We start from the raw sequence: 22,186 nt of genomic DNA, 5'->3' as shown, positions 1-22,186 counted from the left end.
GTGAACCATAACTCCACTCTACTTAGACATGGGCTTCACAGAGTAACTTCCTTCCAAAGAGTATACACTATAGAAAGGGGGAGGGGAGCAACTTTACAGTGGAGAAGACTGACAAATACTACCTCAGCCAGGTGATCAAAGTCAACGTCAACATTGATAAGCTATGTTGATAGTACGTATCCTTGATATGATGCATGACAATGGCACTCTATCCTCGTGGTCTTTTCCCCCCAGAACTCATGACCCCAATCTAATAATGAGAAAAACATCAGACAAATCCCAATTGAGGCACATTCTACAAAATATGACCAGGACTCCTTAACACTTTCAAAGTCATCAAAAACAAGGAAAGTCCAAGAAACTGTCACAGCCGAGAAGAATTACATTAATTACTAAATGCAATGTGGTATCTGGATGGGACCCTAGAACAGAAAAAGGACATAAGAAAGCTAAATAACCTATGGAACTTAGTCAAAATAATGTATCAACATTGGTTCATTATTGTAACAAATGTACCATACTAATGTAAGAAGCTAATAATGTGGGAAACTGGGTGTGGGGTATATGGGAACTCTTTGTACTATCTTCTCAATTTTTCTGTAAATCTAAAACTGTTCTAGGGACTTCCCTGGCAGTCCAGTGGTTAAGACTTCTCCTTCCAAAGCAGGCAAAGGATCGGGTTCGATCCCTGGTCGGGGAGCTAAGATCCCATATGCCTCATGGCCAAAAAACCAAAACATAAAAAAAAATAAAATAAAATAAAAACAGAAGCAATACTGTAACAAATTCAATAAAGACTTTTAAAATGGTCCACATAAAAAAAATCTTAAAAAAATAAAACTGTTCTAAAATATAAAATTTACTAAGAAATTAAAAAAGGCATCTCCATGATAAAGAGCTTTTGTAGATTAATATGAAAATATATATATATATAATGAGCAAATCAACATGGAAAAAAAGGACAAAGGAAACAAATGAGGAGTTTACAAAAATAGAAACACAAATGACCAATAAACATAAAAAAATCAACTTATATAAGAAATAAAAATTAAAACAACAGGGTTTCCCTGGTGGCGCAGTAGTTGAGAGTCCACCTGCCCATGCAGGAGACACGGGTTCGTGCCCCGGTCCGGGAAGATCCCACATGCCGCGGAGCGGCTGGGCCCGTGAGCCATGGCCGCTGAGCCTGCGCGTCCAGAGCCTGTGCTCTGCAACGGGAGCGGCCACAACGGCAAAAAAAAAAAAAAAAAAAAATTCCCTAAAAGGTCATCAGTAGAGGCTAGACAAAGAAATTATGGTTCAACTTAGAATGGAATACTTTACAGTCAGTAAAAAGAATGTTGCCAGAGCACTTTGAAATGTTTTTCAAGTACTCACACAGCCTTAGCCTCTAGCTTCTGTCAGTTCCTTCTCCCAGATCTGAAGCCCCACCGTCATAAACTGGGCAACAGGCCCTCAGAAATAATCAGAAGCTAAAAAGTCATACATATCTAATAACGAGCTGAAGAACCCAACCAAATTCTAATTTAGTTTTTGGTACTTTATGGAGAGTTTGGAGGAGGAGCCTCCAAAGCAAGAGCTGCTCTAAAAGAGTAGGTAGACATCAGACATATTTGTTGCCCAATGAGTATTCACCACCCTCTCTCCCACTCAAAATTTTGTTGTTTGGGTGGAGTTAACCCCAGCCCCCAGTTCCCAGGATGAGCATATGACCCAGCCTGGCCAATATGAGCAGTCCATCCCCCTTGCCATGGTGATTGGCTGAAGGATGGCCATGTGACCCAAAACAGGCCAATGGGATGACATTCTGAAACTTCTGCTAGAACCGCTGAGAAAGGGAAGCTGTCTTTCCTGGAGGGTTGTTCGTCTGGAGGGCTGCCTGCGGCTCCTGAGAGCCACCTCACTTCCACAAGGGAATAAAAAGGGAACAGAGGAAAGAGAAAGGAGAGAGTAGGGCGTTATTTGGTGACATTATTTGAGCACGTGAATCCAGTTTTGCTTGAAACATGGAAAGTTCTTGGTGTTTTCAGTTACATAAACCAGTAAATTCCCTTTTTCTCTTAAGCCAATTTGAATTGAGAAAACTGATTCAATCTGAAATCCTGGAAGCAGAGGCCAAGGCTGATCATGTTGGGAGTGTGCCATGGAGTTCAGAAGGTGTCTTGCCTTCAAGAGTGCTCCCTGCCAGGGCTTCCCTGGCGGTGCAGTGGTTAAGAATCCACCTGCCAATGCAGGGGACACGGGTTCGAACCCTGGTCTGGGAAGATCCCACATGCCACGGAGCAACTAAGCCTGTGTGCCACAGCTACTGAGCCTGCGTGCCATGACTACTGAAGCCCGCGCGCCATGACTACTGAAGCCCGCTCGCCTAGAACCCGTGTTCCACAACAAGAGAAGCCACTGCAATGAGAAGCCCGCACACCACAAGGAAGAGTAGCCCCTGCCCACCGCAATTAAAGAAGCCCTACGCACAGCAATGGAGGACCCAATGCAGCCAAAAATAAATAAATAAATTTATCTTTAAAAAAGAAAAGAGTGCTGTCTGATCACTCAAGTCACGTCTTCAGGACCTTCTCAGAGCAATGGGCTTTTTTAACCAGGAGTGAAAGGTGACCTAAAACCTATATTAGGGTACTAGGGACTTCCCTGGTGGTCCAATGGGTAAGACTCCGTACTCCCAATGCAGGGGGCCCAGGTTCGATCCCTGGTCGGGAAACTAGATCCTGCATGCATGCCACAGCTAAGAAGTCCACCTGCCATGACTAGAAAAAAAAGAAAGATCCCGCATGCCATGAAGATCCCGCGTGCCGCAACTAAGACCTGGTGCAGCCAAAATAAATAAATAAAATAAATAATAAAAAACAAATAAATAAAAAAATTTTAAACCTAATTAGGGTACTAATAATGATTTATGCTTCATCAGGTTCAGCCCAAGATCCAGCCCAGACAGGCATCAGGGCAGAGAGAGTCAGAGCAGGAATCCAAGCTCTGCCCCTTTAACACTCTTCCTGTTTCCTCCTCCATGAAGTGAGGGAAGGAATCAAACTGCACAAAGTGATCTGCGAAGTTCTGGGATCCTAGGGTGGTGCCTCCTTTCCAGGGAGAGGGCACTAAGTAACTGCCCACTCCCCACCAGATCTTCAAACAGATTAACTCTACTTTTATCTGATTTATGTACTGAGGTTTCATCTGAAGAGTAGCTCCACTGCTAAACAATAATTTTGATTATTTGGACTTTGATTCTTGGAACCCTTGAACAAAGGCGGGATGGGCTGAGCAGGCTGACCCACTGACCCCTCTCCTGCTCTGACATGCTGAGGTTTTTTTTGACAAGGTGAACTTGGATGGGCAGCCAGGCCCTGTGTTCAGGAAATATGAAGCGAAACAGAGGAGGAGTTAAGCCCCTGGGGAAGCCCTGAGTTCAAACCCTGACTCTGTCACTTGCTTGCTGGGTGACATTGATTAACCACTTTCCTTCTCTGAGCCTCAGTTTCCTCATCTGAAAGAGGGGGGTGCTAATGCCTTCCCCTGAGTATCACTGTGAAGAGTAACTGAATCAATGCCTGATTATGGTAGAGCCAGTAGGAAGTGCTCTGGAAGCCAGGTTGCTATTATTAACGATTTTATTGTTGTTCTTTGTATTCAGGCTACAGAATGTACCTGGTGAGAGGTGTTCCGGAATGCTACTTCAAAGATGCTCCTGGCCCTGGTTTGGGTGGGATGATTTGCAATGGGGAGGGGTCCCAGCCAGACATTCTTGGAGTCCTTCCAGGGCAGGAGTGGGCTGAGCAGGCTGCCCTGCATTCTAAGTTCCGCCAAGCAGAGGTCAGGCCCCTGGTTGAAACGGCCCTGAACATTCGGACAACAGGGACATGCGCCCAACCCCTTTGCGATGCGTCTGAAACCCTCTTGGCCTGCAGTCTCGCCACCTGACACCAGCAGGCTCTGATTTCCCAGCCTGGGTAGGACTCGGTGGGGTAGGGGCAACCACCCACCTACACGGGGACCTCTTCCCTCCCTTCCTAGGCCCCCCTTCTCAAACACCCTATCCCCCAAGTGCCCACAACCACCGGTCCGCGTGTAGGTGAACTGAAGCACCTCCTTGAACAGGAGAGGTGAGAATTGTAGGTTGTGCCCTCTTGGGCGGGGCCCAGTCCTTGGCCGACCCGAGCAGCAGAAGGAATGAGGGTAGGAGAGGGTACCCCACTGCACAAAGAGAGCTAAGGCGCGGGGAGGAAAGTGAGGAAACCCCGCAACGAGTCTGTAAGGAGGACCGGGGTCCCTCCAAAGCCTGACGTCAGGAACAGGGTCCAGGGTACCGGCGACGATCGCTCTGGAGAACCGCAAAGACCAAGCTCGGAGACGCCGGATGGCGATGACCAGGTAGCGCAGCGCCTCTCGTTAAACCCGGCCCCTCTGCCTCCGCACGAGAAGAAAGTTCGGGCCAGCGCCCCCGCTCCTTCCCGCGCCCGGCCCAGCCCCAGCACGCGGGGCGCGAGGGTTCGCGCCCGCACCAGGCCCCGCGCCCCCCGGTGCTCACTCACCAGCGCACCAGCTGCCAGCGCTTCTCCCCCGGCGCCCGGCGACCCGTCATGCCTCCCGGCCGGCGCCAACTCCCTATCCGCCGCGGGCCTCACGGTGGAGGCGGCTCCGGCTGCCGCAGGCCAGTGCCGAGGGCGCGCTCCGCGGCGCGGGTCCGGCGGGCGGGGCGGGCGCGAGGCGACTCGGCCGGAGCCCAGGCGGTGCGGCCTGCAGCGCGCATCCCCCACGGGCGGCCGCCGGCCCCGCCCCTGGAGCCGGCCGGGGCTGGGTCACCGCGCTCCTCGCCGCGGCGGCGAGACCGCAGCCTGTCCGCCTCGCTGCCTTCACCCACGCCCCGCCTGCCCAGCGGCGCAGCAGAGCGGGCTTTCTGAGGAGCACGGGGACAGGAGTCAGGTTCTCCGAATTCCACTGTGACGGAAACCTGACTTGCTGAGTGACTCGAGAGGATTCACTTAATTCCTGTGCCTTACTTCCTTATGACACCTGTTCCATCTACCCAGACAGTTATGCATAAAAATAATTAAACTACTATAAATGCTTTACAGATGCGTCTTACAGATTATTGAGCTATTTTAAGGTAACAGTAATGAAAACAGTATGGCTTTGGTCCAGCACGCTGCCTGACCCTAGGATCCGCTCCAACCAGGCCTTCAAACTAGTTTCACCCCAGAACTTTAGTTTGAGTTGAGCAGAGACCAACATGGCCCACAGCGTCCTGGGAGCCTGGTTTGAAGGAGCTGAGTTTTAGAAATGTTTATAAACACAGAGATTGTCTGTACATTGAACAGTGCAATTCACCTGCCTCTCATATCAGGACAATCCACATGCTTTGCAGGAGGGAAACTTCTGCAGAGAGGAGAAAATCTAGCTCCCGGTGTAGAGCCCCTGGGAGCTTATCTTCCCCTTAGGGATGGTGGACCCATGCTCAGGAGCATTGGAAAAGTTTCCAGCAGAGTCCAAATGCTACTGACATCTGTCACTATATCCATAGGCACCTTCCCCAGGGTGCAACAAAAATCAGGATTACATAAATCCTGAGAATCCTCATCTGAGCTTTCCACTAGGTCTCAACTAAAGAACTGACAGGAAGCAACAGGGAATGAAGAACTTAACCAATACAGAGGCATCATGTAAAAGAAAACAGAGAAGGAGATACAGACAAGATAGTTTGGCAGCTCGCCTTTGACCTTTAAATACAGTGTCTCGCATGAGGCTAGCAATTGCCTTTGAGTATCCTTTCCTTAAGCTTCCCCAACATAATTAACAAGGAAACCAAGGAAACAGAATAGAAGGTCTGAAAACATCCCCACCTGTGTGTATGTGTAATATATGTATTTCAAATTAGTGATGGATATGGTGATGTGACAATTAGCCATTTACAGAGGGGAAAAAAAAGCAAGGCCTCTATTTCACATAACAAGATATATTTCAGATGAACTATAAATGTAAGTGTATAAATATATATATAAGGGAGTAGAAAAAATACATAGGTAAGTATTGTGATATTAAAATGGGGATGGGGCTTTCCTGGTGGCGCAGTGGTTGAGAGTCTGCCTGCCGATGCAGGGGACACGGGTTCGTGCCCCAGTCCGGGAAGATCTGGGCCCGTGAGCCATGGCCGCTGAGCCTGCGCATCCGGAGCCTGTGCTCCGCAACGGGAGAGGCCACAACAGTGAGAGGCCCGCGTACCACAAAAAAAATTAAAAAATAAAAAATAATAAAATAAAATGGGGATGGATTGTTTTAAGCTTGGCATCAATGGCAGAAGCCATACAGGGAGAGATTAATGGATTTGACTAAAATAAAAATATTTAACCTTAGCACATAACAAAAGTATAATAAGCAAAATTAAAAGGCAAATGTCAAACTGGTTTAAAAAATATATGCCTGTATTTGAACATCCATATTCATAGCACTGTTATTCACAATAGCAAAGGAGTGGAAGCAGCCCACATATCCATGGATGGATTAATGGATAAGCAAAATGTTGTCTACACATACGATGGAATACTATTCAGTCTTAAAAGGGAAGGAAATTCTGACACGTGCTACAACATGGATGAACCTTGAAGATATTATGCTAAGTGAAATAAGCAGGTCACAAAAGAACAATACTGTATGATTTCACTTATATGAGGTTCCTAGAGAGTTATATTTATAGAGACAGAAAGTAGAATCATGGTTGCCGAGGTCTGGGGGTGGGGAGGGAAGAGTAGGCAGTTACTGTTTAATGGACACAGCATTTCAGCTTTGCAAGATTAAAAGAATTCTAGAAATGGATAGTGGTGATGGCTGCACAACAGTGTGAATGTATTTAATGCCATTAAACTGTACACTTAAAAATAGTTACGATAGCAAATTCTATGTTATGTACACGTTACTACAATAAAAAATTTAAATGTTGAAAGTTTTTAGTATAAAGAAATAAGAAATGATAAATTCTCCAATAGAGAAATGGGCAAAGAATGTGAACAAACAATTCACAGAAGAAATATAAATAAATAGACACACTTTTTAAAAATATATTTATTTTTGGCTCTGTTGGGTCTTTGTTGCTGTACACAGGCTTTCTCCACTTGCGGTGAGCAGGGGCCACTCTTCATTGCGGGCGTGGGCTTCTCACGCCGTGGCTTCTCTTGTTGCCGAGCACAGGCTTTAGGCCAGCAGGCTCAGTAGTTGTGGCTTGCAGGCTCTAGAGCGCAAGTTCAGTAGCTGTGGTGCAAGGGCTTAGTTGCTCCGTGGCATGTGGGATCTTCCCGGACCAGGGCTCGAACCCATGTCCCTTGCATTGGAAGGTGGATTTCTAACCACTGCGCCACCAGGGATGTCCCTAGACACATTTTTAAATGTCAATATTACTGGAAATTAAGTATTTGAAAACGTAAATGTGATGTTATTTTTTTACTTGTCAAATTTGGAACAGTTGGTTGTTTTTGTGTTGTTGTTAATTATCCCATGCAGGGTTTGTATGGAGAAGGGAAGTAGGCTCTCCCAATCATGACTGAGGTCAGTGTACAAATTGGTTCAATTATTGTGCATGGCAATTTGACAGTATGATCAAAAGCCATCAGATGTGCATTTCTCTTGACTTAGTAATTTCTTTTTGGAATTCATCCTAAGGAGATAATTAGAAATGCGGGGGGGGGGGGGGAGTCTTTGTTAAAGAATGTTCCTTGCAACATTGTTTGCAATAGAGTAAAACTGAAGACAACACAAAAGTCCAACAGGAGATTAGTTAAGTGAAGAAGCAAGTCCATATGATGGGATATTATACAACTACTAAGAGAGACTTTAATTGACATGAAAAAAACAAGATATATTTTGAAATGAAAAAAAATGTTACCAAGTAGAACTAATATATTAAAATATTTGTAGAAAAATCTGGAAGAACTACAGGAACATATGTAAAAAGTGATTTATCTCTGGGTGGGTGAAGTTATAGTGATTTTTATTTTATAGTTTTTCTTATCCATATATTCTAATTTTTCTAAATAAACATTATGTGCAATAAGAAAAAAGACAATAAAAGTCACTTTTCAAATGATTAAGCTACCAAGATATTTGCCACATGGCTGTTTTTTGGGTTTTTTTTTTTTCGGTACGCAGGCCTCAGCGTTGTGGCCTCTCCCGGTGCGGAGCAGAGGCTCCAGACGCGCAGGCTCAGTGGCCATGGCTCACGGGCCCAGCCGCTCCGCGGCACATGGGATCTTCCCGGACCGGGGCACGAACCCGTGTCCCCTGCATCGGCAGGCGGACTCTCAACCACCGCGCCACCAGGGAAGCCCCACATGGCTGTTTTTAACATTAAAAAATAGAAACAATCTAATTATCAAACAATATGAAAATGGATAGAGTACATTGTAGTTTATCAATACAGTGGAACTACACTCTGTAGCAGGAGAAAAATGTTCATGCTACGTTGCTAAGCCAAAAAGCAGACTACAAAATAAGATGTTTAAATTATACATAATTAAGATTTTATATCATAAAATTTTTTAATGCCAAATGTTAGGATTCGTTATGACCAAAAGGTATAAGTGGACAATTTTGTTTTTATATCTTTACTTATCAAAAATTCCTAAGTTTTCTACAATGAATAATGTGGGGAAAAAATTTTAAATTTGATACATAGGCATCGATTGGTGAATGAAAACATTTAATGACTTTTAGGAGATTTCCAACATACACAGGGAAAGAAAAAACACAATACAGAACAGGGTGTGGTGCTATATGATGTCAGTACCTTAAAAAGGGGGAAAAAAGGGCTTCCCTGGTGGCGCAGTGGTTGAGAGTCCGCCTGCCGATGCAGGGGACGCAGGTTCGTGCCCCGGTCCGGGAAGATCCCATATGCCACGGAGCGGCTGGGCCTGTGAGCCATGGCCGCTGAGCCTGCGCGTCCGGAGCCTGTGCTCCGCAACGGGAGAGGCCACAACAGTGAGAGGCCCGCGTACCGCAAAAAAAAAAGAAAGAAAAAAAAAGCGTGTGTGTGTACGTATACACAGAATTTGTTAATGGTGGAAAACTGGGCAGAGAAGTTGAAGATGGAGGATGAGGAAGTTTTTACTTTTATAAGTATCAGCATGTCTTTTTTTTTAAAGTATTTTTAAGAATTGTCTGCGTAGTCTGTATATAGTTCTGTACTATCTGGGTGGTGAGATTACGAGCTTTTTATCTTCTTGAAAAATTTTTTAGATTATTCAAAAATGATAGTGTATTTCAAACAAATAAAAGACTACAGCCAGCCACAAATAGCCAATTATCTTCAAGAGGCTGCAAGCATTGTGAAGACTCCACAGAAACATGGGGGGAAAAAGTTGTGATATAATATGGGTAAAAAAATCAGATATGCCAGGGAGTTCCCTAGTTGCCCAGTGGTTAGGACTCTGGGCTTTCACTGCTGTGGCCCGGGGTCAATCCCTGGTCAGAGAACTGAGATCCCACAAATTGTGTGGCATGGCAAAAAAAAAAAAAAAATCAGATATGCCATGAAGATGACTATATAAATCATCATTCATATGAACAAACTAGAAGATAATACACAAAAATAATACTAGTTGCACTAGGGCAGTAGGATTACAGGTAGATTTTTGTTACTGCATTTCCCAACCTTTCTGAAGTATAATTCTAATGCTTCTGTAACAAAACACAATATTTAAAAGAATTGGCTGAAGGAAGTGGTACGTTTAAGGCAAAATGTGGAGCATTACATGTGGCAAAGCTAATACAAAGTTAGGGAAAAATTAAGAAAAAAGTGGCCACAGTTACACCAGATCATGAAAGAACTGGGGAGCTAGCTGCCCAAGATCATGGAAAGTGGTCTGAAATGGAAGAACTTCAGGCACAGGCGGTGGAACCTCTCAGGATCCCTTCAGTGAAGTCTCCCGGGTGAGCATCTGAGCTCTCTGCCCTAGAAGGAGGAGGATGTGGGCAGGAATGAGGCAGAGGGGTTGTGTCTGAGGCTGAATTGTGGCCTAGTACACACACACACACACACACACACACACAGCTCATTCCTGTTGCCATGCTAGTGGTTGAGGAATGATCTCAAACTCCAAAAGTCAGAGCTGAGATTTTAGGGACCATTTTATCCAAATCAGCCATTTCACCCCTGAGCAGACTGCAGCCTTGCCCTAGTTCGATCTTTCATTCTTAAGGTAAGCTGACTAAAAGGCTTATCCACAGTAACTTCTGGTTGGGTCTCCAGTCCCAGAGCTCCCAGTCCCTCTAGCCACAGCATCCCAAGGGACCTAGATTGGGTGGTCTTTTGGGGTCAGGACAGATGGCCAAAGTCTTTGAAGAAAAGAGGGTATCCCGGTAACACTGTCACCTGCCCTCCTGTTTAGAGCATCTTGGTGTCCACCATTGCTAGAGTACTCAGTGGGCAGCAGCCTGGCAGAGAACAGCAAATGGGGCCCAAGTTGAGGAAGGTTGTGCCAGATATCTCCTTCCTCCAGAACCTTTCCACACCTTTCTCTACTCTGCTTGTGTCCCAGGAGGTCAACCTATGCAAGCAGTGTCAATGGACTCCCTTAACTTCTGGCTTCTGATTGGACTGGCTTGAGGAGGTGCCAGCAGGAGATGGGGAGGAAAGAGGAGAGTGAGGCTGGGATATTTATTCCTCAGCTCCCTCCCAGGTCCCTGTGGGTCAGATGCTTCATTTTAAGGAAAGCCACAGCTCCTGCCAGGTAGCCCTCTCCCCATACCCATCCTTTCTGAATTCTCATAACTGCCTTCCTGTCCCTCCAGGCCTAGGGATGGTAACATCTCTGCCTATCCTTTGTTCTTAAACTCTGCCCCACAACCTTGTAGATAGTGCCTTAACTCTCTTCAAATGATTCACATTTTAAATGTGCTGTCTGTTCCCTGCCAGGACACCGACCAATGCAGAGCTGTTACCACTGTGGGTGCCTTCTGCCACTGCTGGAGTCAACTCCTCTCTGAGGGGCCTGATGAAGCCCACCTCTGGCTTTTTTTTTTTAAGCCACTGATTTTATTTTATTTATTTATTTGGTTGCGCCGGGTCTTAGTTGTTACACACGGGCTCCTTAGTTGTGGCATGCAAACTCTTAGTTGCGGCATGCATGTGGGATCTAGTTCCCTGACCAGGGATCGAGCCCCGGCCCGCTGCATTGCGAGCACGGAGTCTTAACCACTGTGCCACTAGGGAAGTCCCCCACCTCTGGCCTCGATCGGGCTGGAGTTTGAATCCTGGCTCTGCTGCTTACAGTCTGGGTGGTATCAAACTTAACCTCTCTTGAGCCTCATTTTCCCCACCTGCAAATGGGAATAAACCTTTCCAGTAGGATTTCTCTGAAGTTTCAATGAGATTATGTGGGTAAAGTGCTCAGCTCAAAATAATGTTACTTCTGAGGCCTGATGTACACTTTTTATACAATTTAGTCTTCTTTGACTTGGTTACAAGTTTAATTTTGAAAATAGAAATATGATTTTTTTAAGTATTTAGTGGATGGCTTGGCATATAGAACATGCTTAATAAGTGTTATCATCAACATCATCATCCGCAATATCATAATCTCCGTGTGTCATAATATGTCTCTGGGTCTCCCCATAATGTCAGGTATAGGACCCTGCAGTCAGCTTTGCTCAGTGTTACTGTCCTCTGTGTGCTGACTGATTGTTAACCCCCTCCAAGGAGGCACCTCAAAGTCTCCTTGCCCAAAAGCCTAAGCCCTAGCTCTGCTGGTTCATCATTTTCAGTTATTCCTTGGACGCTTTTGTGCACATCTTTTGTTGTCTCACATGTGGATCTTCTTCCTGCAAGTGTCCCACTGACAGCCCTAGGGGCCCAGCTGGGAGCTTGGCCCAGTGCAGGACTCTGTCAGAAGCACTTCTTGTGGCAAGGCTAGAGCCCCCCATGACCAGGCAGGGCCACCCATCAGACAGGCATCTGGAGCTGTTTGCTTCAGCTGGTGAAAAGCCAGAGTCCCAGGATCCATCTTTTTTTTTTTTTTTTTGGCTGTGTCGGGTCTTAGTTGCGACATATGGGATTTTTCATGTGGTGCGCAGGCTCAGTAGTTGCGATGCGTGGGCTTAGTTGCCCCGCGACATGTGGCATCTTAGTTCCCCGACCAGGGATCGAACCCGCGTTCCCTGCACTGGAAGGCAGATTCTTTTTTTTTTTTTTTTTTTTAATTTATTTTTGGCTGCATTGGGTCTTCATTGTTGCTGTGCACGGGCTTTCTCTAGTTGTGGCGAGCGGGGGCCACTCTTTGTTGCGGTGTGCGGGCTGCTCATTGTGGTGGCTTCTCTTGTTGTGGAGCACAGGCTCTAGGCACGCGGGCTTCGGTAGTTCTGTCACACAGGCTCAGTAGCTGTGGCTCGCGGGCTCTAGAGCACAGGGTCAGTAGTTGTGGTGCGCAGGCTTAGTTGCTCCGCAGCCTGTGGGATCTTCCCGGACCAGGGCTCGAACCCATGTCCCCTGCATTGGCAGGCGGATTCTTAACTACTGTGCCACCAGGGAAGTCCAGAAGGCAGATTCTTAACCACTGTGCCACCAGGGAAGTCCCTCCAGGATCCATCCTGATACTGATCAAGGAGAAAAACATCTGGGTCCTGGTTATAACAATTCCATCTGCATGCACTTTACAAAACCCTTTCACTCTCACCTCATGACAACCCCACAATGATCCTGTTGGCAGAGTAGATGTTGCTTTTCCTTTTTTACTATTTTAAGGAGGAACTGGAGCTCAGAGAGGTTAAGGCTTCCCCAGAATTACCTAACTAGTAAGTAATAGAGCTCAGACCAGAGCCCAGGTTTTCAGGTGCTTCATACCACAAGTCTTCTGGGGATACAAAACATACCTTTCATCCTTCTTACCAATATCTCATGAAATTGAGGGGTTGGTTCCTCAGAACTGGTAAATCAATGGTTTATCAGACCCATAGCCCTGCTGGAGACACACACACAATACATGGCCCAGGAATGCTGCCCCAGGAGGGACAGCAAGGGACGAAGCAGCAGGACTGGGCTGGCCTTTCTGCTCCTCTCCCAGGGGTTTCCTCAGGGGAGATGGGGTGAAGAGGAGCTACCTTCAGCACAGCTAGAAGCTAAAGTTACCGCAGGGTGGGATTTGAGTTGCCTTTGAACCCCACTGCCTGTCAAGCCAACTAAGAGAGTAATTGCAATTTTTTGAGAATCTGCCAAGAGCAGCTAAAGCTTTTATCCATTGACGCTCAAGTGCAGTTAAGGTTTGAAAGTTGCCTCGGAAGGACCGGGAGCAAAGGGATCCATAGAGAAAAGGCAGGAGGACCTTTGATGAGTCGTTGGAACCTTCCCTGAGGCCCTCATGCCAAGGTCTCCCAGTTCTGGAGACAAAGGTAGACGATTTCTCTGGCTATTTGGCCCAGGAGGGTAGGGAAGGAAGTATTCGGCTGGCAACAGAGTGGGAAAAGCCAGACCAGCCCTTTAGTCTGAAGCCCCTCAGCCCCTTCCTCCAGTCCCTGAAGGCAGGGATGGAAATGACTCACCCAGAGGGAACTCTGGACCATCTGCCACTCACTCAGTGCCACCTGGTCCCTTGCCATCATAAGCAAGAATGCCTACCGAGCACGCAGCACTGTTGTATGTACTTTACATGCATTATTTCATTTAAACCTCACAACAACTCGAAGATCTTATGAGCCGTGTAGACCATCATTACCCCATTTTACAGATGAGGAGACTGGGGTCCTAGAAGGAGGAAGGTATTGGTAGACCCAGAATTAGAAGCCAAGCAGTCCGGTCCAGAAGCCTCCCATGTACAGTGAAAACGGATCAACACCAATGTTCTGGACTTTAGTTAGGGTTTTAAAAGGATCTTCTCTTGGCTTTTGGGCCCCTCAAATAGAGGGCAAGGGGATGTCTTATTAACTGCCGCCCAGAGAGGTGACGTGACTCACCCAAGGTCACACAGCTAGTGACAGATCTGAGGCACAGGGTAGATTTTCTGACCCCTGGGCAGCTCACCCCCCATCCCCAACCCTTCCCTGGGCCAGTGGGGGGCACTGTCTCTGGTTTCTACGCCAGGGGGTGGGCAGAGGGGAGGAGCGGATCGCGGCCTGCGGGCCTGGGCGCTGTCCGCGGTGCTGATACGCCCGCCGCGCCCTTGCTCTCCAAGTGGTCGGCGGGTTCCCCGGGTTTCCCTTCCAGCTTCCAGGCAAAGCCGGCTCCGCGAGTTCGGCAGCCCGCCGGGGTCCTTAGGCCTGGCTCCCGGGGCTCCCGGGACTCCCGGGATTCCCCCTCCCCCGACCGCGCTCAGCCAGCCTCCCCTCCCCCCGCCCCGCCCACGGCCCCTCCTCGCCAGTCCCAGGTCCCTCCCCTCCCCCCTTATCTCTCCCGCCCCCCCCTTCCCCCCTACTGCTCGTTCGCCAGTTCCGGTCACGTTGCTGGGTGTTTACGCCTGGAGCCCGCCCCGGACCCCCCTCGGCGCCCGGGAGCCCCCCGGAGCCCCGGCCCGACCGCCCCGCAGCCTCGCAGTAGCTGATGGCGCCACAGCCCGGGCGGGTGCTGCGGAACCCCGGGCGCAGCTAGCGCGGGGAAGAACAGCGCCTCCCCCCACCCAGCCCGGCCAGGACTCAGGGCTCCGCTGGCCCGTCGCTCCCTCAGGTCCCGAAGGTGAGGAGGCCGGTGGGCGTGGGGGTGGGCGTCCGGGTGGCCCCGGGTGGGGAACCGCACGACCCGGGCTCCAGCTCCCCCGGGAGGGCTGGCGCGGGGCTGCGCACCACAGCGCGGGAGACGGACAGGACCCGCGGGCTGCTGGCAGAAGTTGTCCTCCGCCGCCCAGACTCGGGTCCTTCCTGGCCCTGGCGAAGAGTCCAGAGCGGCCCGAGGTCGAGCCACCGCCACCTCCTGCCACCTCCCACCACGCGTATCTTTCCTTCTGCCTGCCTTCCCCTGCCCTCCCTAGGTACCTCTCTTCGCCGTCCTCCTTCGTCTCCACATCCCCCCCTGCCTTCTCTGGGAGTCATATTCGAGGCATAATCAGGGCAGAACATTAAGACTGAAGGGGGCGGGGGCTCCAGTTTCCCCATACATCCCACTCCCCGTGTCCCTGGATCTTCAGCTCCACTGAGGTCGGGGCTCCTGGGATCTTCAGTAGAGAGGGGGGCCATAGCCTAGAGGTATTGGGGGATGAGGGGCCCCAGAGTGGAGAAGACCACAAGACCACCAGAGAACTGTGGCTCCACAACTGGCCAAGTGACCCCACCTGGCAGAGAGTCCCAGACATTTGTCAAGGACTGACTTTTTGTTCCCAACGCAAGTCCCCAGGAAAGCCAAGGACTTGGGGAGGTTGCGGGGGGGAGTAATTATTTTTTAATACGTGTACTGACTTGGTCTGGTGAGGCCCTGCCCTCAGGAAGCTTATGGCTTAGAGCCAGGTTTGCACACACACACACGGGGGGCATGCACACACACACACACAGCATAATATGATACAAGGCAGAATGCCTGGGGAACACAAAGGCAGGAGAGAGTCTTCCCAGCATGGTGGGCCAGGGAAGCCTTCATGGGAAAGGTAGCATCTGAGCAGGGCCTTGAAGGATGGGTCAGGTTTCGGGAGGCAGAGATAGGGTGGGGGATAGTGAGGGGATGTCCACGGCTAGCAGCAAGAGGTAGAATCTGAAAGAGGAGTTCAGACTGCAGATGTGCACTGTGTTTTGATTGTGAAGGGCCTTGAATGCCACGGTGAGCACCCAGTGGAGAGATCCTAGTTGCCAGGCACTGTAGTTGTATATGTTGGGCAAACTACTTAACCTCTCTGAGCCTCTGCTTCCTCATCTATGGGGTGGGTATACTAATAGGACCTCCAGTGCAGGGTTGTTGTAAAGATAAATGAGTTAGGAGGTTCCCTGGTGGTTCAGTGGTTAGGACTGGGTGCTCTCACTGCAGAGGGCCCGGATTCAATCCCTGGTCAGGGAACTAAGATCCCGCAAACCGCGCAGCCAAAAAAAATAATAAGTAAATAAATAAATGAGTTAATATACATAAAATGCTAAGAGCAGTGCCAGCCATTTATTGTTATTTTATAGGTATTATTACCTGTGCACAGATGGTTTTTTTTCTTTGTTTTTTTTAACTTGGCTGCATGGCTTTCGGGATCTCAGTTCCCCCGACCAGGGATCGAACCTGGGCCCCCCGCAGTGCAAGTGCAGAGTTCTAACCACTGGACCGCCAGGGAATTCTGCTGATGATTACTATAAATATTATTACCTGTGCATCCATGTCTGAGAAAGACTTCTTGAGTTCCTGCTCTCCCTCCTACCCCAGGCCTCAGAGTCAGGTAGTGAAGAGGAATAATGACTAAGAAAAGTAAAGAATATATTCATTCATTTATTTATCCATTTATTACCATGCCTGTCTTATCTAATATACCTGCCCTGGCTATAAGAATGATAAACATAAGTTTAACTTTCTCCTTGAAACAAGAATTCATACTTAAAGAATTTTAACAAAATGTGGGTATTTTAATGTTCAGAACAGTGCAAGGATATTTGTTGACTCAATAAATATTTTCAGTCCCAAAGAGACAAGAAACACCAAGAATGAAATTGAAACTGGGACAAGAGAAGCAGTCAGGGGCTGCGCGGTGGCAGACAGTGCAAACTCCACATAAGCGAAAGCAAGAGGCTTCAGTTGTGCTTCATCTCCCAGCCACGGTGTCTGCCTGAAGGAGAGATGCGGGCAGCAGAGACCAAGGGACATGGAACAGACTAAGGAAGGGAGGATGGTTAGCCACTCGAGGAAAATTTGGACTACTTAAGTGGTTTTCAAACTTTTGGTTAGTGGAAGCCCTTTCTCCAATGAATTTGTATGCACAAGCCCACCATATAAAAGAGGAAGAAACACAGCAAAGCTTCCATCCTGTCTTTTGCCCTCAAACCTTTTGGCCACATCTGAGACCCCTTTGCAGAGCTCTGGGGCTCTATGCAGCAAAGTTTGAAAAACACTGATTGCGATGATTCTGAGGGCCCCTCTGAGCCCTGAGTACTATGATTCTGTACTTTCTGTGGTTCTTTCAACCCAAGGAGCTCTAAGAACTGGAGAGGAGAGAGAACTACAGTTTCCTCCTTGCCCAGTCTGTGGTAGATAGATAGCTGGGGAAGGAAGTGGGTACCCATAAGCTCGAGACAAGCAGGAGATGAGGTCATTTTCAGAGATCAGGAGCCCAGGCCTTAGAAAGTCAGAATTGTACCAGGATCACAGAGTTCCTGGGCCTGACACTTTGTCAATGGTTGGGGACCTGAGCACAGAAGGTTTCTCCCACCAGCTTCCCCAAGAAGGAAAAATATCTATAACTTTCAAATAGATGAGAGGCATATCAAAAGTACTTGGAATTAACTCTATAAATTGTGAAGCCTGTGTTACAGGTCCTTTTTATTCTTAATGACACTTTTTTTAAATGAACTTTTTTTTATCAAACTAGAAAATTCAAAGAGAGAACTAGGGACACAAGGAGAAGGTGGGCAGCATAAACAACGCAGGCCCTGAAGTGGTCGGGACAGTGGACAGAGGTGAGGGACCCTTCTCAGCAAGCACTATAATCTGTGAGTTTGGGCATCTCAGGCTGGGTGCAGGGAGAAGACGGCACTGATAGCTCTAACCCTTCATCTGCTGCCACTGGCCTGGACCAAGTCCTCAGGCAGGAGCATTTTCTGAAGTCTGGAGCTTCCAGCACTGCATTTCTATGCAAAAACCTGACGTTTTCCTGGCTCAGGCCTTCTGAAGTGCCTATGATTCCCCAGCTACACAGAGAGATCTGTGTTGTCCCTGGTTCCCCCTTCCCCACTCCATTCCCCGCCCTCCCCCAAACAAACTAAACAATACCGTCTAAGAAAGAATATTTGCCAAGATCGTTTGTGACCCAAATTTCTGCCCCGAGAAGAACAGCCTGCCTAGTTGGAAGCAAATACTCAAGTCCTTCTGGGAAGGCACAGAAACAGCTGGTTGGTTCAGCCTCTCACTGTGGCCAGGGTCCAGTCTCCAGGGCTGTGTGGAAAGGGCTTTTACTCTTCAGAAACATTTGCTTTTCAGCAGCTAGGGACAGACATTTTCTCTCTTCATCCTAAGCATAGGCCCACATGCCTTCATCCTTCGGGTGCGCGCACAGCAGACACACAGATACAAGAGAAGCAGGAACCCTCCCCCAACACACATACACACATGCACACACATCCATGCACTCCTTGAGGCATGCACACAGGCTCAAGTATACGCACAGGTGCAGAGGCACACACATCCCAACACAGATACACAAGAGCACAGACGTAGCTCACCTGTTCCTCCCGAGTTAGGCACCAGTATACTGACTGCCTGCTTGAAATCTATTTCTCCTTGTTTGAGGTCTCCTGAGCATGTCAAATCTAACATGTCTCGGGCTGGGACTTAACTTCTCTGTAAATCCGCTTCTCCGTCAGTCTGCCCCAGCTTGACAGATTCACTCACTCAGGCATTCTACACATGTTTACTGAGTGGTTCCTATTTGCCAGATGCTGTGCTAGCTACTAGGGAACAGGGGGAAACAAAACAGAGTCCTTCACCTTGGATTGCCAACGATCTGGCAGGAGAAACAGATAAGCAGAAATGTAATGTATTCTTGTGGTGATAAGTTCATGGGAAACAAAACAATGCAGATTAAGGGAATGGAGGGTGACAGAGTGTTCCATTTTTTGGTTTCTTGTTTGTTTGTTTTGGCCGTGCCATGCGGCTTGAGGGATCGTAGTTCCCCCATCAGGGAACAAACCTGGGCCCCCAGCAGTAGAAGCACAATGTCCTGACCACTGGACTGCCAAGGAATTCCCAAGAGTTCTATTTTAAATCAGGCAATCAGAGAAGGGCCCTGGGTCAGAGTCCTGAATGCAGGGAGGGAATGGACCTTGAGGGTATCCTGAAGAAGGACATTCCTGGCAGAGGGAAAGTCTCTGAGGCTACAGTATGCTTGGCAAGTTGAATAAAAAGCCATGAGGCCAGAGCTTCCCTGGTGGCTCAGTGGTTAAGAATCTGCCTGCCAATGCAGGGGACATGGGCTTGATCCCTGGTCCAAAAAGATCCCACATGCTGTGGAGCAACTAAGCCCGTGGGCCACAACTACCGCTCTCCACGACTAGAGAAAGCCCACGAGCAGCAACAAAGACCCAACACAGCCAAACATAAATTTTAAAAGAAAGAAAGAAAACAGAAAGGAATCAAAGATGACTCCTAGGTTTTTGGCCTGAGCAACCAAGTGCCCTTTATCAAGATAGCGAACACTGGGCCAGAGCAGGCTTGTAGGAGAGATCGTAAGAGTTCAGTATTGAACCTTGTAAGTTTGAGGGACCTATTAGACACCCAAGTGGAGGTATTAGGAGATTTAGTTTAGGGGTAAGCATATAAATAGCATTTACAGCCATTGGATTGGATGAGATCATGGAAGGAGTGATTATAGAAGAGATCCAATGTGAAAGAGGTCCAGCATGAAAGATGAAGAAATGGGGAAAGACCCAGCAAAAAGTGCCTTCATACTTGAGTTTCCCAAACTGGAAAACTGGGAGACATCCTGGACATCCCCTTCCCCGTCATCATGATCTAATCCAAGCCATCCCCTCATCCTGCCAGTTCTACCCATAAAATACACCTGGAACTTGTCTCCAACTCTACCTCCATCATCCGGTCCAGGCCTTTGTCATCTCTCACCTTAATAACTGCTACATTTTCCCAGCTGACTTCTCCACATCCACTCTGCCCCCTCTCATCTGCCCTCCCCACAACAGCCAGTGATCTTTTAAAAATGCAAATCATATCACGTCCATCTCTTGCTTAAAATCCTTTAATAACTTTCCAATTCATTTAGCATTAGTCCAAAATTCTTAACACAGTTTTAAGTCCCTGTGTGATCTTTCACTTGCTAACCTCACTTCCTGCAACTCTCCGCTAATACCTTACACTTCAACTTCACCGGCAGTGGCAATGTCTCCGTTCCTCAAAAAGACCACATGAAGCACTTAGCGCGAAGCCTGGCACATAGTAGGCACTCAGTAAATGTAAGCTATCATTATTCTACCTCTGGGCCTTCACAGATGCTGTTCCCTGTGTGGAATGCTCTTCCCTTTAGTCTTCTAACTCCTACCCCTCTTCAAGTCTGTATTCGTTTTCTATTGCTGCATAAATTTATCATCTCACAGTTTCCAAGGATCAGAAGTCTGGCACCTTTTACTTGGGTCCTCCACTCAGGGTCTCCTAAGGCTGAAATCAAGGTAGGGCTGCATCCTTCTCTGAAGGTTCAACTAGGGAAAGATCCGTTTCCAAGATACCTTAGGTTGTTGGCAGTATTTACTTCCCTGCAGCTGTAGGACTGGAGTCCCCATTTTCTTGCTAGCTGTCAGTCAGGGACCATTCTCAGCTACTACAGCCCTCGCTCAGGTTCTTGCCCATGGCTTCCTGCACAGGCTGTCTCACAGCATGGCAGTTTACCCCTTCTAGGCCAGAAGCCAAATTTCTCTCACGCTTCAGATCTCTTCCTATAGCAAGGGCCCTTAGAACCTGGCCCACCCAGAATAATCTTCCTTCTGTTTTTAACTCAAAGTCAACTGATTGGAGACCTTAATTACATCTGTAAAATCCTTCACCTTTGTCATATAACCTAATCAGAGGAATGAAATCTATCATATTCACAGTCCCACCCACACCCAAGGGGAGGGGATAATGTTAGAGGGTGTATATATCAGGGGCTGGGAATCTTGGGGACCACCTTGGAATTCTGCCTGCCACAAGGTCTCAGCCTAAAATCATTTCTTTTTTTTTTTTTTAATATTTATTTGTTTGCACCAGGTCTTCGTTGCAGCACGTGGGCTCCTTAGTTGCGGCTCATGGGCTCCTTATTTGCGGCACACGGGCTCCTTAGCTGTGGCACGTGAACTCTTAGTTGCGGCATGAATGTGGGATCTAGTTTCCTAACCAGGGATCGAACCCGGGCCCCCTGCATTGGGAGCACGGATTCTTATCCACTAGGCCACCAGGGAAGTCCCTCAGCCTAAAATCATTTCCACAAAGATACCTTCCCTGACCCCAGATCTAAACTAGGTCCCACTTTATATTCTTTCAACGTTACCCTGCAGGTTTCTTTCACAGCACTTATAGATTGTAACTGTAAACTTATTTGTATTATTTGTTTGTTTGATGTACCTGTTTATTTGTTTGATTCTCTTCTCTTGGCCTTGTGAGCTCCATGAGAGCAGAAAGCAGGAATACTGTTTTGTTCATCACTATGTCCCTGTACCCAGCACAGTGGTTGGTAATAGTTGATCATTGAATGAATGAATGATGAACAAATGGACAAATCAGGGCACGGATTAACCTACTCAGACATTAAACAGGGAGGAGAAGGGATGAGGCATTGATTGAGCCAGGTTCTGCGCTAAATGTTCTACAATTTCTAATTTCATTTAACCCTCACAACTATCCTAGGACTGCTCCTGTTAGTAGCCTCATTTTACAGAGAGGGGAAGCAAGGTTTAGAGAGGTTAACTTTCTTGCCCAACGTCACACAGCAGGGAACCGAAAAACCTAGGATTCAAACCCAGGACTGTTTTCAGTGTAAATACTGGGAAACTTCTTTGGATTCAAAAGACTTGGTTGGAGAATTGGATCTGCTGCCACTTACTGACCACGTGAACTGGCACAAGTCACTTCAGCTCTGAGTCTGTTTCTTTGTTTGTGAAATGGAGGTGGTGATACCTACTGAAGAGTGGTTGGCAGAAGTAAGATAATGTGCATAAAGTTCCCTAAATATAGCAGATGGTCAGTAAATGTAACCAGTGATTCCCACAGGCCAAAGGGCCACCCACCCCGCTGCTGAAGTGAAAGTCCATTTGGTTGGATTAGGGAGGCCATACAGGTACAAGGGAAGGGGGGCCCCAAGAGAGGAACCTATGAACGTGAGGTTCTCAGGTGCACCTGCTGGATGTGACCCTACAAATGGAAATCTTGCTTTGCAGAGGCTTACCAGAAAGCCTGTTTCAAGGGGACCATTGCTGAACAGAACAAGCCAGCAACTGGTTTTCCTCTCCTCTGGCCAGGGAATTCCTAGGGCAGGTGGAGGAAGGGCCGTCACAAGCTTTGGGAGTCCCTGGCGGAGAAGGCATGAGCTCTGAGTCCTGGACTCCAGAGGGC

The 22,186-nt window shown here is 47.9% G+C and overlaps 1 protein-coding gene across 1 annotated transcript in view; it reads right to left on the bottom strand.

The window, feature by feature from the left end:
* Window positions 1-4,663, bottom strand: part of RAP1GAP2 (RAP1 GTPase activating protein 2) — a 216,727-nt gene extending 212,064 nt beyond the window's left edge. The window contains exon 1 of the mRNA XM_059998197.1: window positions 4,545-4,663. Within this exon, the coding sequence (XP_059854180.1) occupies window positions 4,545-4,594 (50 nt within the window). The 5' untranslated portion in view covers window positions 4,595-4,663. The remainder of the gene's footprint in view (window positions 1-4,544) is intronic.
* Between the last annotated feature and the right edge of the window lie 17,523 nt (window positions 4,664-22,186).

Source organism: Delphinus delphis, chromosome 19, assembly GCF_949987515.2.
Source record: "Delphinus delphis chromosome 19, mDelDel1.2, whole genome shotgun sequence".
Lineage (NCBI taxonomy): Eukaryota > Metazoa > Chordata > Mammalia > Artiodactyla > Delphinidae > Delphinus > Delphinus delphis.
Note: the sequence above shows the minus strand (reverse complement) of the source record. Positions and strands in the feature narration are given on the sequence as shown.